This window comes from Notamacropus eugenii, chromosome 3 (genome assembly GCF_028372415.1).
Source record: "Notamacropus eugenii isolate mMacEug1 chromosome 3, mMacEug1.pri_v2, whole genome shotgun sequence".
In the NCBI taxonomy this organism is placed as follows: Eukaryota; Metazoa; Chordata; class Mammalia; order Diprotodontia; family Macropodidae; genus Notamacropus; species Notamacropus eugenii.
The window spans coordinates 195,813,098-195,829,888 of NC_092874.1; the positions used below are offsets into that span (position 1 = coordinate 195,813,098).

A 16,791-nucleotide genomic window follows, 5' to 3' on the forward strand; every position below is an offset into this window, starting at 1 on the left:
TTTCCTGCATTTATCATCTTTGGAGCTTTATTCTCAAACTCAGAGTATATTCACATCTACCCCTAGTTGTTGAATGTTCATGGACAGTTTAGTTTTGAATCCCATTGGGTCATTAAAGCTCCCTTCCCTTTACCTTTGAGAGGACTCATGGTAGGTGGCCAGAAGCACAGCACCGTCAGAGTATGAGGTTCCCAATGCCAGGGTCTCCAGTCACCTGGAGCTCCCCTTCCTCCCAGCATGGACCAGAAAGTCAGCCATGCCATTTCCATTTAATACTTCCAGTTACACCAAATGACTCATATTCATCACTTCTTATGGCAAAGTAATATTTGATTGCAACATGTCAATCAGTCCGCTTTATGAATAGGGAGAATTCAGGGAAGCAAGAGAAGATGATCCCTGTCCTTATTTTGTAGAGGATGAGTTCTGTAGGAGTGGAACATTGCATATATCAATGTCAGACTTGGTTCATGAGTTGGTGAGTTTTGCTGAATTCTCTGTTCCCCGGCTTTCTTTTTTACTCTTTGTTACAAGTGATAGTTTGATGGGCATAGAAGGAATATATTAAGAAATGATATAAGGTGATGTTAAAAGAAATCAACAAAAATTTTTTTTAAAGAAAAGAAAAAAAGTCCACCTTTAACGAAGGTTGCTAGGTCAATGCTAATCCTTTCCCTAATGCCAGTATTACGATATATTTCTATCAGGTCTTGAATGCCTCAAAAGAAAGGCATTTTTCCTCTAAACTCAAGATAATCTTTCTTTTAGTCAGGTCAGATTATGCAAGGAAAGGACTTGGAAGGAGAAAAGGGTTTTGGCAGGGATGGATGAGGAAAGAGATACTGACCACCCTCAACTGTTTTTGGCACTTCAGACCTTTGGATGGCCCCTGAGCACCTTCGGGAACCAAATGTGTCTCAGAAAGGTGACGTGTACAGCTATGGGATCATCACACAAGAAATTATACTGCGCAGAGAAACCTTTTACACATTGAGCTGTCGGGATCAGAAAGGTAAAGGTGTACAAACCAGGAGTCCCAGAAAAGAACACTACCCTAGATGTCAGCAGATACATGTTCTAGCTGAGGTTTTCCTACTAACTATGACATAAGGTAAATAATTTCATCTCTTGGTGATGAAACACGATGAGCTCCACTTTCTTATTCTATAAAGTTGGAGCAATGATCTCTGTTCAGAGAAGTAGTGTGGTATAGTGAATCTCAGAGTCAATAAGACATGGGTTCAAGTCTTGTCTCTGATATGTCCTGACTGTATGACCCTGGACAAAGTTACTTAACTCCTCAGTGGTCCAGGAAAATCTCTATGACTGTAAGTTGCAGAAGAGTTGCTGATCTGCCTCAATGGAGGTATCTTTGTCAGTCGATCAACATGTTTTAAGAGTCTATTAAGTATAGCTAGGGGGTATGGTGCATAGAGTGTCAGGCCTGGAGTTAGAAAGACTCATGTTCCTGAGTTCAAATCTGATCTCAGACAATTACCAGATGTATGACCCTGGGCAAATCACTTAACCCAGTTTGCCTCAGTTTCCATATCTGTAAAATGAGCTGGAGAAGAAAATGGCATACCATTCCAATATCTTTGCCAAAAAACCTAAAATAGGTCATGAAGAGTCAGACACAACTGAACAAAGACAACTACAAACTGCAAGGAATTTAATAAGATCAATTTCCTATACCAATGAATTCACAGGTCTGGTCCATCACTACCCTATCTACTTCATAGAATTCTTACAAGAATTAGAAGCGGCAACTCATGTGGAAATGGTTGGAATGATATAAAGTGTTACACAAATATGAAGCAGCATAATTATAATTATTATTGTGGGTTGGAAGACCTTACTATGATTCCTATTTTATTGCCTTTCTCTTATGATCCCAATAGAAGAAGAATATCTCTGTTTGATACCTGTGCTGAATCATTCACTCATAACGTAGGTCATGTTCTTAATCACAGAATATTGGCAGTTGTTACACTGACTATCCCCAAAGACACTTCATTCCTGGGTCTTAGGATGTCACTGCTGCAAGGAATAATCTTCCTGTCTCTCTGACCCTCTCACCTCATAGTTTTGCTTGACATGACTGCCAAGGAGACCAATAGCACTTGTTGAGGTAAAGTTTGCTGAAAACCAAAATTCAGGCTGCTCTTGAAATGTCTAATTATTGTATGTTGTCTCCTTAGAGAAAATTTACAGAGTGGAGAAAAACAAGGGTTCGAAACCATTCCGCCCAGACCTCTTCCTGGAGACAACGGACGAAAAAGAATTGGAAGTAAGGTCTATCCTCCAAAAAACCCTTCTCCTATCTCCAGACCATATTCTCCTGCCCACATGAGCTATTTTTGATCAGCCAGATGATGATGTCCAAAACCATCAAGAAGTGGAGCAAGAATCTCCTGCTTTCCCTACCTTTCTTCCTTTCCTAGTCTTTATTCTTTCCCCTTCACCACTCGGTCATTGTCACTTTAATTCATCAGTTCACCATCTTGTTTGTAATCACTTGGTTCACATCCATGATCATGAATGCATTAGTCCATGCCATGCTCTTCCTTGACTCAGGGAGACACTTGGATGCTGCAGAAAGAGCTCAAGACATGAATTCAGAAGACTTAGCTTAACCCCATTTACTTGTTCTTTGACATGTGGCAAGTTGCTTAACTTTCCGGGGTCTGTTTCTTCATTTTTAAAAGGAAAGGGAAGAGAAAGAAAGAAAAGAAGGGAAAGGAAAAAGTATTTATATAGAGCCTACCTACTACGTGGCAGGTACTGTGCTAAGTGCTTTGCAAGTAACATCTCATTTGATAAGATGACAAAATGTCATTCCTACCTCATGCAGGCTGTTGTAAGGATCAGTGATAGAACGTATATAAACCACTTAGTAGGAAAAGGAATTATCATTTTACTACATGCCTACTATGTACCAGGTACCATGCTTATTTGCAAATATTGTCCCATTTAATCTTCACAACAATCCTGGGAGGTAGATGCTGTTATTCTTCCCATTTTGTGGCTTAGAAAATTGAGGCAAACAGAGGTTAAGTGACTTGCCCAGGTTCACACAGATAGTAAGTGTCTGAGGTCAGACTTGAACTCAGGTCTTCCTGACTCCAGGCTCAGCACTCTATCCACTGAGCCACCAGCTATCTGTAAATTGTAAAGCACCACAGATGTAAGCTTTTATATGTTTTAATTTCTTACCTTTATGTTGCACACATATGTGTAATACATTTGTATCTTGATGTGTAAGGCAATGGAACATAATAGATAGAGGGAAGTTCTGGGTTCGAGTTCTGCTTCTGACCCATGGACTACTAGGGTGACTGTAGCCAAATTGCTTAATCATTTCTTGATGCCCTGGGAACTTTTTTTTTTTAATATTTTCAATTCCAAATTTTTCCCTCTTTCTACCCCTCCCCACCCATTGAGAAAATAAGAAATATGGTATCCATTACACATATGAAGTCATGCAAATCATATTTCCACATTATCCATGTTGCTGGATGGGGAAAGGAAGAAAAACAAAGAAAGCTATATATAAGAGTAACTAGACCCTGGGGTGAGGAGGACTTGATTTCAAATTCAGCCTCAGACATTACTAGCTGTGTCATTCTGGGCAAGTCACTTAACCCAATTGCCTTTGTGCATGTATACACACACACACATATGTGTGTATATATATATATAATATATATTCTATAACATAAGTATATATTATATTTATATATGTATATGTATATAATCTGCACTCAGAGTTCATCAGTTCTCCCTCTAGATGTGGATAGCATTTCTCAGCATCACTTCTTTGGAATTGTCTTGAATCCTTATTGACGACCCCTAGCTGCCCTTGGTGAATTTGTGATCTGACCCTTATTAACATTTTCAGCACCTAAAGGAAGCAGCAGGTGTGACATGTGGTCATTGAGTCACTCTCAGTGATCTTTGGAAGACTGTAGAGATTAAGAAAAGGTGATATGGTCATGATTTTTTAAAAAAGGAAGGAAATGGAATCTGCTGACAGTGCCAGCAATATTGACTTTGATTCCTGGAAAAAATTCCCAAAATATGAAAGAATGATTGGCATACATCTAGAAAACGAAGTGATGATAAAGAACAAATTGGTGCAATGGGAAGAAAGTTGGATTTGGGAGTCAGAGGACCTGGGTTTAAAGCTCAGTTTCACTGCTTACCTCCTATTCATGTGACCTGAGCACAGTCTTACCTCCCTGGGTCTCAGCTCCCTCATCTGTGGGATGAAAAAGTTGGTTTCTTTCACCTCTGAAGCTATGATCCTATGACTACAAAAGGCCAGTACAGCTGTTTCAAGGAATAGACTAAGTTTTCAAAAACTTTTTGCTGTTGTTCAATCATTTTTCAGCTGCGTCTGACTCTTTGTGACCCCATTTGGGCTTTTCTTGGCAAAGATACTGGAGTGGTTTGCCATGTCCTTTCCCAGCTCATTTTATAGAAGAGAAACGGAGGCAAACAAGGTTAAAAGTGACTTGCCCAGGGTAACACATCTAGGAAGTGTCTGAGGCTGAATTTGAACTCATGAAGTTGAGTCTTTCTGATTCCAAACCCAGTTGTTCTATCAACTTCACCACCTAGTTGCCTAAAAAAAAAAAAGCTTAGTAAATGCTTTTGAGGACAACTAGGTGGCATAGTCAATAGAGCACTGGACCTGGAGTCTGGAAGACCTGAGTTCAAATCTGACCTCAGATACTTACTGGCTGTGTGACCCTGGGCAAGTCACTTAACCTTTATTTGCCTCAGTTTCCTTATCTGTAAAATGAACTGGAGAAGGAAATGGCAAACCACTCCCATGTGTTTGCCAGGAAAATCCCAAATGGAGTCATGAAGAGTTGGACATAACTAAGATGACTGAATGACAACAGCATTTAATGCTCATTGATTTGACTTAATAAATGAGTTAACAAAATGAAAGACTGGGGGAATGCTATGGATATATAGTAGTTTACCTAGGGATCAGAGTATTTGACAAAAAGAAAACCCTCAGGCTATTCTTGGGGACAAGAAAGATGTAGCTAAATAAGACTGTAATTAGGCAGATTTGGAGCTATTTGAATGATTGACCCCAGAGAACAGACAGTAATAACATGATGTAGTTTGGAAGCAGGTCAACAAGAGTCTCTTCTTGGCCCTCTGCTATTTAACAATTTTCTCAGTGCTTTAGATAAAAACATACATATAATACTCGCCAAATTTGCAGATGTGAAACTAGTCTAGAGGAACAGCTAGCCAATAAACCCAAAGGAAAAAGGCAGTTTTTGGCCATCGAACTGTACCTCCCCATGGGAATGGAGGGGAGGGGAGAGGAGGAGAGGGGAGAAGAAGAGAAGAGAGGAGAGGGGAAGAGAGGAGGTCTAGTGAACTGGTGAAAGACCTTGAGTTCATGGCGTAAAGGTTGAGCTGTTTAGCTTGGAGAGAAGGAATGATGGGCATGCGGAGGTGGGGTCAGGGATGGAAGGAGGTATGATAGCTATGTCCAAGGATTGTGATGTGAGAAATTAGATCTGTTCTGCTTTCCTCCAGAAAACACATCTGTAGTCAATGGTTGAAAGTGGCAAAAGAGACAAACTGAGGGGAGAGGTAAGGGAAGATTTCTTAAGGATGAGTTTGCTAAAAGTGAAGTAGGCTGCCTACAGAGCTGATAGTACTTCTCCATAGCTTATATCACTCTATTGATTCTTATTAAACTGCAGTTTACTATAATCCACAGATCTTTTTCCAGACAAACTGCTGTCTGGTCACATACCTCTCCCATCTTTTACCTGTAATGTCAATTCTTAAATGTTGTCTTAGATTGCATTTCATTATATTCTATTCAATGGTTCCAAAGGTTAGGCTCCAAACAAGTGTTCTCTGAATGCAGCCTGTGCATCATACTAGCTTCCAACCTCTTGAGATCTTTTCAAGTATTGATTCTGTCACCTAATCTCTTAGCTGTCCTTCTGTGGACATAAAGAATCAGGACTCTATCTTGATTCAGCTTATTGCCTTCATACAACTTCTGTCTTGGCTCATCTTTCTCCTGCCTGCTTATAGGTACATCTGCTTGTTAAAAGTTGTTGGGAAGAAGACCCAGAGAAGAGACCCGACTTCAAGAAAATTGAGAGCACCTTGGCTAAGCTATTTAGGTATGGGTGGTATTCCTTATTTTCTTTCCAAGAAATTCAGATTGTTTCCTCATCTGTAAAATGGGGCTAATACTCACCTGGCCTCTCTGCATGAGTTATTATTGACTCTTACCAGGAGGATGCTGGTAAATGTTAAAAACTGGCTCTTGGGGGGTAGAGGTGGGAGGTGCATGACAATTTTTTAACAGTATTTAACATTTTCTTCATCATTTTCTAAAGTCGACAATCTTCCAAACAATAAATCAAACCCTGATTTAAATAGCCAGTTTCAGAAGTCTTTAAAAATTTAACAATCAGCTCTTTAAATGAGTAAGCAGAGTACAACACAACCCTGAACTTAACCAAACATTACTCTGGTTTATCCAGAGAAAAATGCCCTTTTTTCTATATAGGAATTCTTACCTATTTTGTAAAAATGACAAATATATTTCAGAGAACTGGACTCTGAAAACGTAAAACCACAATCTCTCTGCCTACCATTTTTGCAAACCTTAATGCACTATATAAACATAATGATGCTTTAAGCATAACCCAAATATATTAAAAGTTGATTTCAAGGAGTCTTAATCAGTCTGTCAGTACTACATCATCTTCCCTCTTCCGAGACCAGCATCACTAATCAGAGTGCAAACTGGTACAAGGTCAAGAATAGGTTATTATGCAAAAGTTATGCAAAACAACAGATTTCACATGACCTCAGTTAGAGAAGGATGCATTCTTGTTTATATATCTGTGTGTGCATGCACCTAAGTAGTCTATGTATTTTGGATACCAAACTCTTATCAAAGAAACTTGTTACAATGATTTTTTTTCCCATTTGACCATTTCCCTTTTTATATTCTATGTGTATTAATGTTGTTTGTGCAGAAGCTTTTTAATTTCATGTAATTAAAGTAATCTATTTTATATTTTGCAATTATCTCTCTCTCTTGTTTGGTTAAGAACAAACTCCTTCCCACAATTGCGAGAAGTGTGTGGTCTGCTTCTCTTCTTGGCATAGATCATTTAAAGGAATTCATTAAATGATGAGATTCCTAATTGTAGGCCCTCCCCTTCTCTGACACCTCTTCCACCAACCGGACTAAAGACTCTGAGCACAGAGACTATTTCTTCCACTTTTTAATCTCCTGTACCGTTTTGTCCAAAGCCCTGCCCACATGCAATAAATGCTATTGAGCTGACTGAAGATCCTTAGGACTTGCTCACAAAACTAACATAGAAAACAAATCTACCCATACTTCCCACACTTTTCAGTATAATAGAAATGTTGAACCCCAAGTAAGCATTAGTAGCCTGAAAAGACAGAGCATCATATCTATGTACTGTATTTTCAAACTGAATTTTAAAATGTTTTCCTCATCATCAGTATGCTTCATTTAAAGACCATGGACCTATAGACCTGTGTCAATTTGCATGGCAGGCATACCATAACTCTTATATGATTCCACCACCACCACCACCCCCTTCTGGTCTTTCCTCCTGTGATAAAATAACTTGTCTTTATCTTATAGTAATTTTCACAGTCAAAACAGTGAGAGCTACATGGACACCTTAATCCGAAGACTTCAACTCTACTCTCGGAATCTGGAACACCTGGTAGAGGAAAGGACCAAGCTGTACAAAGCAGAACGGGACAGAGCGGACAGGCTTAACTTCATGTTGCTACCCAGGTGAAATGAGGCTTCCTGCTGGTGTGGTTTCCCAGCATTCCATAGTTGTGCTTCATAGACTGTCACTAAGCTGTACTTCAGCACGTCCTTTGTAGATTCCTTCTGGTTCCCTCTCTTCCCTTCTCTCCTCCCCTCCCCTCCCCTCTTCTCCTCTCCTCTCCTCTTTCTCTCTCCCCTATCCCACATTCAGGTAACCCTCACCCTTCTTTAGCTCATCAAGTTCATGGATATCCTGCTATAGGTAGAATGCCTATCCTATTTAAGCCATGTTCTTGTTCCTTGAAATGTTAAAGTATTTAGAGAGTTAAAAAAAAAAAAAGGTTAAAAATCTTTTGGTGGAAGAATAGATAAAAATAAATAATAAAAATAATAAAAAACCCCCTCAACCCTTTAGTAGGGTAATGGGAGAAATAATCAGAAGGATATATTCATTCCCCCAGAGAGGAGATGTACTGAAGAAGCTGGGTTGCAGAGACAACCAGCGGATGCCCTTCATTTTATAAGGTAGTCTTACGGCTACACAATAAGAGATGGGATTCAAGGGTGAGTGCTCCAGATGGTGAGCTAGGTACTGCTTCAGCTTAAGAAAATTATAAAGCAGTTAGTATCTAGATAGAAACTGATAAGTGTTTTTTAAAAAAGAAATTAATTATTTAAAATATTTGCACTAACAGATAAAGGCTGGGGCAGAAGGGCTAAGAACTACATATAAGCCTTAAGGTAACCTCTAGAGGAGAGAGAATTACCAACAGATTAATGCTGAGTATACTCTTTGTTAACCTTTATAGTCCATGTAAACCCTATGGGTCTTTATCCCATCACCCACACGCACTGGAAAACTGAGTCCCCAGAGAACAACTATATTGGACAATTATATCCTCAACTATTTTAGGGTGCTAGGGGTACTCTAAAGGGTTAGAAGTGTTTTTCTAATACTATTGGCTCCAACCCCTTTTCTGGTGTGTTTACCCATCCTAATATTAATCATCAGTAGTTGTTGCTCTATATTATCTAATCAAATATCAAATAGGTTTTACAAAGGCATATATACATATGGAAAAGATATGACAAAAACTAAAATCTAAAATATATTTGTTCTCACCCCCTAAAAAAACAGTCCAAGCTCACTGTTGCCTTTACTGTCTGGGTCCCTGAAAGAGTGAAGACTTAAACTCTTAAGTGGTTGCAGCAAGTTTTCCTAATGAAGTATTCATATTCAAGATATTTAAGAAAATGATTCAAATGTATTAGACTAAGACCCATTCCCCAGTGGATAAATGGTTAAAGCATATGAACAGTTTTCAAAGGAAGAAATCCAAAATATCAACAAATGTGTAAAAATGCTCTAAATTACTAATAATTAAAGAAATGCAAATTGAAGCAACTGTGAGATTCCACCTGACTGACCCTCAAGAGACTGGCAAAGAAGACAAATGCTGGAGAAACTGCAGGAAAACACTAAAGCACTGTTGGTGGAGGTGTGAATTGGTGAAGCCATTTTAGGAACTATGCCCCAAAAGTTTTTACGTGGTTCATAACCTTTGACCCTGTAACATCATCATCATACATGATGAGGTATATGCCCCAAAGAGATTTAAGAAAAGGAACAAGGGTCCATATGTACAAAAATATAACAGCTTTTTTCATAATAGTTCAAAACTGAAAATACAGGGGGCACCCACATATTGGGGATTAATCAAACAAATTATGGTTTATGAATGCAATGGAATATAATTCTATCATAAGACAAGACAAAATAGACAATTTTGGAGGAAACTGGGAAGACTTCCATGAACTGATGCAGAATGAATTGAGTACCATTAGGAGAACAAGTTATACAAAGGTTACAACACCATAAAGGAAAATAAGTTTGAAAGACTTTAGAATTCTGACCAGCGCAATGACAAATCCTGATTTCAGGAGATGAAGTACCTCCTGCCAAAGAAGCGATGGACTTAAGATGCAGGATGAAAACACGTTTTTGGACATGGCCAATGTGGGAATTTGTTTTGCTTCACTATGTAATTTGTTCTGAGGGTTTTGTTTTTCTTTTTTTTGTGTTATTCAACTGGAAGAGGGGGAAGGAGGAAGAGATAAGTACATGTTAATCAGAAAAAAAATAAACTTTCAAAAGAAACAAAAAAGCATTTACCAAACCAAGTTCACTTCTCAGTTCCATTGCCAATGCAGAGAGTTGTCCCATTGCTTGCTGGACAGGGCATTAGCACTGAATGAAACCAACTGTATTCTATGCAAGTAATATTCCAATATTGCAAGCAGTACGTGGGTGATCAGTACCTGGACACCCTAACAATCAATGCCTTGTACTTAGAAACTTAAAACAGAGACTCCTTGTGATAAAACAACAAAGAAGCATTGATCCTCCTCCATCCTTGCTCCCGCCCCCACGCACATACCTCAAATGTAGATCTAAAAATGTTTGACTTTGGTAACTCTCCAGTGACTGAAGAATCTAGAAGGATCATAAGAATGGATAGACTCTCATGTGATGACTAATAATGTTCCCCTAGCATTGGTAGGAAATGTGGGATGCATCTGTGGAGCAATATGCACAATTTACCTTAGGGAATCCCAAACTTTTTAAGAACAGTGGCAGAAAATTTACATTTTTAAAAATGGAAAAGCTCAGGAGCTATCAGAATGAAACATTAACTGCATCGTCATGATGTTCCATAGTCTTTATGCCTTAGACTTTTGCTGGTTCTGAAGAAGACTGAAAAGATCATGCTATACATAATTATTGGACCTTGAATAAAAGATGTAGATCAGTATATGTGTTACAAATTCAAGATGCTCTAGACTGTCTGTTAGGTATTCAGTCAGTATTTTTCAATATTGGGCTTGAGCAGGGTCACATCCACAGAGTAGAGAACTAATTATGATATATGAATGTAATGGAACATGATTGTGCCATAAGAAGTGCCGAAAAGGATGGGTTCAAAGAAATCTGGGAACACTCGTATGAACTAATGCAGAGTAAAATGTGCAGAAACAGGAGAAGAATAACAACAATATTATAAAGACAAAGGATTTTGAAGGACTTACGAACAATGCAATACATTGACAAACCATGGTACTAGAGGACTGATGATGAACCATGCTACCCACCTCCTAATAGAAAAGAGATGGATTCAAGATAAAAAAGACATACGTTTTTGGACGTGGCCATTGTTTGACTATGCATATTTGTTATAAAGGTTTTCTTTTTCCTTTTAAATAGGAGATGGGTAACGTAGATGGGTAAGGTGGAAGGGAAAGAAAAAAATAAATGCTTGTTAATTAAAAACTAAAATAGATTTAAGAAATTTTTAAACTAAATGTGCATAAGTTTTAGACACCCCTAGGAAGTCAGCTAATCAAAGGCATAAACTAAGTATGAACAAGCCATTGATTAATTTGGGAAGTTTGAAATGCTTCAAGAGATGGGGTCCAATCAGTTTCTACCACACAGGAAATGTATTCAGAATGGTTGAAAGACCGATATATCTTTTGACCTACATAGAGCACAGAAAAGATTCTAACAGTGATGAATAAAACTTCAGGAGCACCTATAACCAGAAGGCAGCAAATGGGATGACGATGATTGGGATTCTTTTAAAGGTCATAAGATTTGGACTTCCCATAGTGGTTGGCATCAGAGTCCTTGGAACAGCAGTGGCTGATGGTACTATCTATAGTGGGAGTGGAGAGACATTCCAAGGACAAACTAAACACATTGAAAAAAAGCAGCTTCAGGACTCTACAAAAGGAGATCCAGAAAAGGGTCAGAAGAACTTCATGAGGATTCCAAAAAGGGGAAAAAGAATTTTCTATAAACGAGAGTTACATATGTTCTCTAAATTTGTGCTCACTCTCCCCCTGAATCCTGTGCTTAATTGGGAGAAAATGTGCTCCTGACTTTTAAGGGGATATTCTATAAAAATTGTCCATGTCATATCTCCTTAGTAAATACTTCTTTTGAAAAGTAAACTAACTATGACTGGCTAATTGATAATGGAGACTTGCAAACAATCACACCAACCTATCAGGTCAGTAATAGCTTTTCTTGACATTGATGAAAATAACTTATGCTGTTCTTCACTAGAAAAGAAGGAGAGCAGGTAATATAGAGTGAGATATAACAGATGGAATGTGCAAGTGCTAAACTAATATCCATGAAATAGTAAAAGAAAAGGTAATAGACAATAGCTTACTCTCCTATGAGAGATTTATGCACAAACATGAATATATAGTACTTTATACATATTAGAAACCTTATAAATATTTATTGAATTTATTGAATTAATATCATTGATACAAAGGTATGGATTGGCTGCTATTTGCACCAGTGAAGGGAACAACCACGCTGAAGATATGAGTCTACTACAGCACCGCTAATAAAGTAGGATTCTGTGACTAGTCCTTCACTCTATTTTTCTACCAACTATCCAGGGTGTCTCTGGTTCAGTTTTCTGAAGGCCAATTCAGCACAAGAAGTACTGTGACTATGGCCTGCTACATGACTAGCCTCCTACTTTCCCATTCTTGTCTCTACTGCTTAGATATATCAATGGTATACAAGAGGTCCCATACTTCTTCGATTTTATCATTATAGCCTGGGTTCTTCCAATGAGTGAATTTATTGTTTAAAGAAACCGAACTTTTTTTTCCTTCAAACATATTTTCAAACATTCATGATGTTTGAAAACTAATTTTTAAAGAAGATAAAAACAGTTATCTTAAGCAATTTAATATTTATGGCTTAAAGGTGACACAAATGAAAATGCTTAGGAAGTCAAATGTGTTTTTTAACCCCAGTAAAATTGGACAAGATTTAAAATTCGGTCTAGATCTCATTAACAAATTTAGGGCACATTTTCCCCTTATAATATCATAAAGCATATTCTGGCTTTAAATATTTTCTAATTCTTGGTCAGCGAGTACACTGTTGGACTATATTTTGCTCATGAGACAGCTTGGTAACATGGTGGCTAAAATGTTAGATTTAGAATCAGGAAAACCTGAAGTGGAACCTTGCCTTAGACACTCATTAGCTATATGACCCTGAACAAGTTATTTAACTTCTCTCAGCCTCAGTTTCCTCATCTCTAAAATGGGGTTAATAATATCATTTACCTTATAGGGTTATTCTAAGAATCAAATAAACCATATGTAAAGCACTTTGTAACCTTAATGTTATAAATGCTAGTTATTACTATTACTATTATTTAGCAAACCATTCATAGTTTTTATTATACTTAAAGTTTGCATAAGATATCAGTTGATGTAGAGGTGCATAAGAGAGAATTGTGTATTTGAGATAATATGCGTGTATTAATTGTAATGTTCAAACATCAAGCTATTGGACATTATCCAGCCCATACACATCTTACACATGTTCCACACATATACATACACATATACACATGTTTATCATTTCTCTTTGGTTCCTCATTGTGAGAAAAAAGGCAATTGAGTTCATTAAGAATCCAGTAATCTAGATTTATTGATACATATAATGATTACAGGTCACAGTTTACTTCAGTGACATTGTAGGTTTTACCACCACCTACAAGTATAGCACCCCTATGGAGGTGGTCAATATGGTCAATGACATCTACAAGAGCTTTGACCATATTCTGGATCACCATGATGTCTACAAGATCACAGTCTTAAAATATCCTTAACAAGGCTGAAACTGGAAGCCTCTCTCTTTGTGTTCTTTTCCTTCTTCAGGCTAGTGGTAAAGTCTTTGAAGGAGAAAGGTTTTGTGGAACCTGAACTGTATGAAGAGGTCACAGTTTACTTCAGTGACATTGTAGGTTTTACCACCATCTGCAAGTACAGCACCCCTATGGAGGTGGTCGATATGCTCAATGACATCTACAAGAGCTTTGACCACATTCTGGATCACCATGATGTCTACAAGGTAACATTCTTAAAATATTCTTAACGAGACTGAATGAATTGAGAGAAAAGGATCAGTATGTATGGTGAAGACTGGTTGTCTTCTTCCTTGTAGTATTTTTCCTCCTCAGAAGGAGGAATTTTCCTAATTTTTTTTAAAAGAAGTGGGAGAGGGTGGGAGGATAGAGTCTATAGACTATGAACTGGTGAGTTTGATTTCTATTCCTGGATAGAAATGAACTCTAAAATGAATTATTAAAGGATGTTACCCTTGTGGTCAAGATGGAAAGATGAGTTCTAGACAATAGTATAGTTAGGTGACTTCAGCAATGGTGAAGTGATATGAACTAAAAAGTAGGCAGATAGTAACTTGAAATCTCTCATGGAGTGCAAGGAATTTATCCTTGGCCAATTGTTGTTTGATATTTTTATCCATGACATGTAAAAGGATAGGTGGAATGCTTATTATGCATGAAGTTGGAAGGGATGTCAGTGAATACACTGCTGAGAGAATCAGCATGCAAAAAGATCTCTAGTAGTGAAACAAAGTCTTACAAATGAGATCAATAAATCTGCTTTATAATATGGGGAAAGTATGGCTAAGAAAGCAAGTAATCTGAAAAAAAAAATCTGGAATTTTCTCAGACTCCAGCTCAATGTGAGTCAACAGTGTAACCTGATAACCCCAAAACTCATGAATAAAATGAGCTTTTTTAATTTCTTTCAAAAAAAGAAAAAAAGATGTTCATAACAAGGGAAGTGTTAGTCCCACTGTACTTTGTCTTGGTCAGACCACATCTGGATAATTATATTCAGTGCTATGTTTTAAGAAAGACATTATCCACACATCTCTAGAGAAGGGAAGTGAAGATGGTAGGGGACTAGAGATGAAGATAAGTTGAAGGACCTGGGAATGCTTACCTGGATAAGAATACAGATGGAGCAGATCACAACCGTTTTCTTTTTCCCCCCACTTAATAGTATTTTATTTTTTTCAATTACATGTAAATATAGTTTTCAACATTCACTTTATAAAATTTTGAGTTCCAAATTTTTTCTCCCTCCCCCCTCTGCTTCCTAAGATGGCATGCAATCTGATATAGTCTGTGCATGTACAATGATGTTAGACATATTTCCACATTAGTCATGTTGAGAAAGAAGAAACAGAACAAAAGGGAAAAACCATGAGAAAGAAAAAAACAACAAAAAAAGAGAAAATAATATGCTTTGATCTGCATTCAGAATTCCATAGTTCTTTCTCTCAAGGTAGACAGCATTTTCCATCATGAGTCTTCGAAATTGTCTTAGATTATTGTGTTGCTTAGAAGTGCTAAGTCTAACAAAGTTAGTCATCGCACAAAGTGGCTGTTACTGTGTACAATGTTCTCCTGGTTCTGCTCACTTCACTCAGCATCAGATCATGTAAGCCTTTCCAGGTTTTTCTGAAGTCTGCCTGCTCATCATTTCTTATATAACAATGATATTCCATTACATTTATTTACATTTATATACCTCAACTTCTTTAGCCATTCCCCCAAATGATGGATATCCCCTGTTTCCAGTTCTTTGCCAGCACAAAAAGAAGTGCTATAAATATTTTTGTACATGTGGGTTCTTTTCCCTTTTTTATGATTTCTTTAGGATACAGACCTAGTTGTGGTATTGCTGGATCAAAGGGTATGCACCACTTTATAGCCCTTTGAGTATAGTTCCAAATTGCTCTCCAGAATGGTTGGATCAGTTCACAACTCTACCAGCACGGCGTTAGTGTTCCAATTTTCCCACATCTTTTCCTTTTTTGTCATGTTAGTCAATAGGTTTGAGGTAGAACCTCAGAGTTGTTTCAATTTGTATTTTTCTAATCAATAGTGATTTAGAACACTTTTTCATATGACTATAGATAGCTTTAATTTCTTCATCTGAAAACTGTTTGTTCATATTCTTTGACCACTTATCAACCGGAGAATGATGTATATTCTTATGAATTTCATTCAGTTCTCTATATATTCTAGAAATGAGGCCTTTATCAGAGACACTGGCTGTAAAAGTATTTTCCCACTTTCTGCTTCCCTTCTAATCTTAGTTGCATTGACTTTGTTTCACAACTGTTTTCATGAGGTGGTAGGTCTACTATGGAAGAGTGACTAGGCAATTTTTGTTTCACCTCAGTGACAGAACTAGGATCGATGGGTTGAAATTGCAAAGTAGTCTTGATGTAAGGAAATAACTTCTTCACAACTGAAGCATTTGATAAGTTGCTGCTTTCAGCTTCTCTTCCTATCTGTCTGACCTTCAGTCTCCTTTTCTAGAATATCTTCCAGGTGTTCTCTTCCATCCCTTGATATACCCTATAGCTCTGTTCTGGGCACTTTCCTCTTCTTTCTCTGCATACACTCACTTGGAAATCTCATCAGCTACAAAGGATTCAGTTATCATCCCTATACAGATGACTCTGAAATCTGCATATTTTGTCTTCACATCTCTCCTGAGCTCCACATTGCTAGCTGACTGCTAGACATCTACATCTGGATTTCTTATAGGCATCTGAAATTCAGTATGTCCTAAATGATCTTTCCTCTTAAGCTAACTTCCTAACTTGCCTATTTCCATGAAGGATGTGTCCCAGATTCAACATTGGATGAACTAAAAATAAAAGATAAAAGGATACATGCACTAGATAACCATATCAATCTTGAGCTAATTTTTAGAAAAAGATTTAGAATCTCTAGACTAATAATGTGTGTGGCAATAAGAATATTGATAATAACTGATGTTTACATGTCACTTTAAAGTCTACAAAGAACATTATATACAATATAGCATATCAAAATAAGAACTGTCAACAAGAAAATTATTCCCACCTATGAGCTGGTATTTGTAAAATGATCGATGCTAGAGAATATGTTTTTAATATATTCTTCTGTTGAGTGGGGGGAGGTAAAACATAGAAAATGAAGAGATATATTTCAATGAAAGAAATGCTGATTTTTGGGAAACATTTCCTAATTTTTCTCTTCTGAAGGAAGTGGTAGAAGACCAGT

The 16,791-nt window shown here is 37.4% G+C and overlaps 1 protein-coding gene across 2 annotated transcripts in view; it reads left to right on the forward strand.

The window, feature by feature from the left end:
• Positions 1 to 16,791, forward strand: part of GUCY2C (guanylate cyclase 2C) — a 121,906-nt gene that overhangs the window by 82,854 nt on the left and 22,261 nt on the right. For both annotated transcript variants that reach the window (XR_011977040.1, XM_072653876.1), the window contains exons 18-22: positions 875 to 1,012; positions 2,202 to 2,290; positions 6,082 to 6,173; positions 7,685 to 7,843; positions 13,580 to 13,772. Coding sequence is in view for 1 of the 2 variants with exons in the window: in XM_072653876.1 (XP_072509977.1) it covers positions 875 to 1,012; positions 2,202 to 2,290; positions 6,082 to 6,173; positions 7,685 to 7,843; positions 13,580 to 13,772 (671 nt within the window). In the remaining variant the exon portion in view is untranslated. The remainder of the gene's footprint in view (positions 1 to 874; positions 1,013 to 2,201; positions 2,291 to 6,081; positions 6,174 to 7,684; positions 7,844 to 13,579; positions 13,773 to 16,791) is intronic.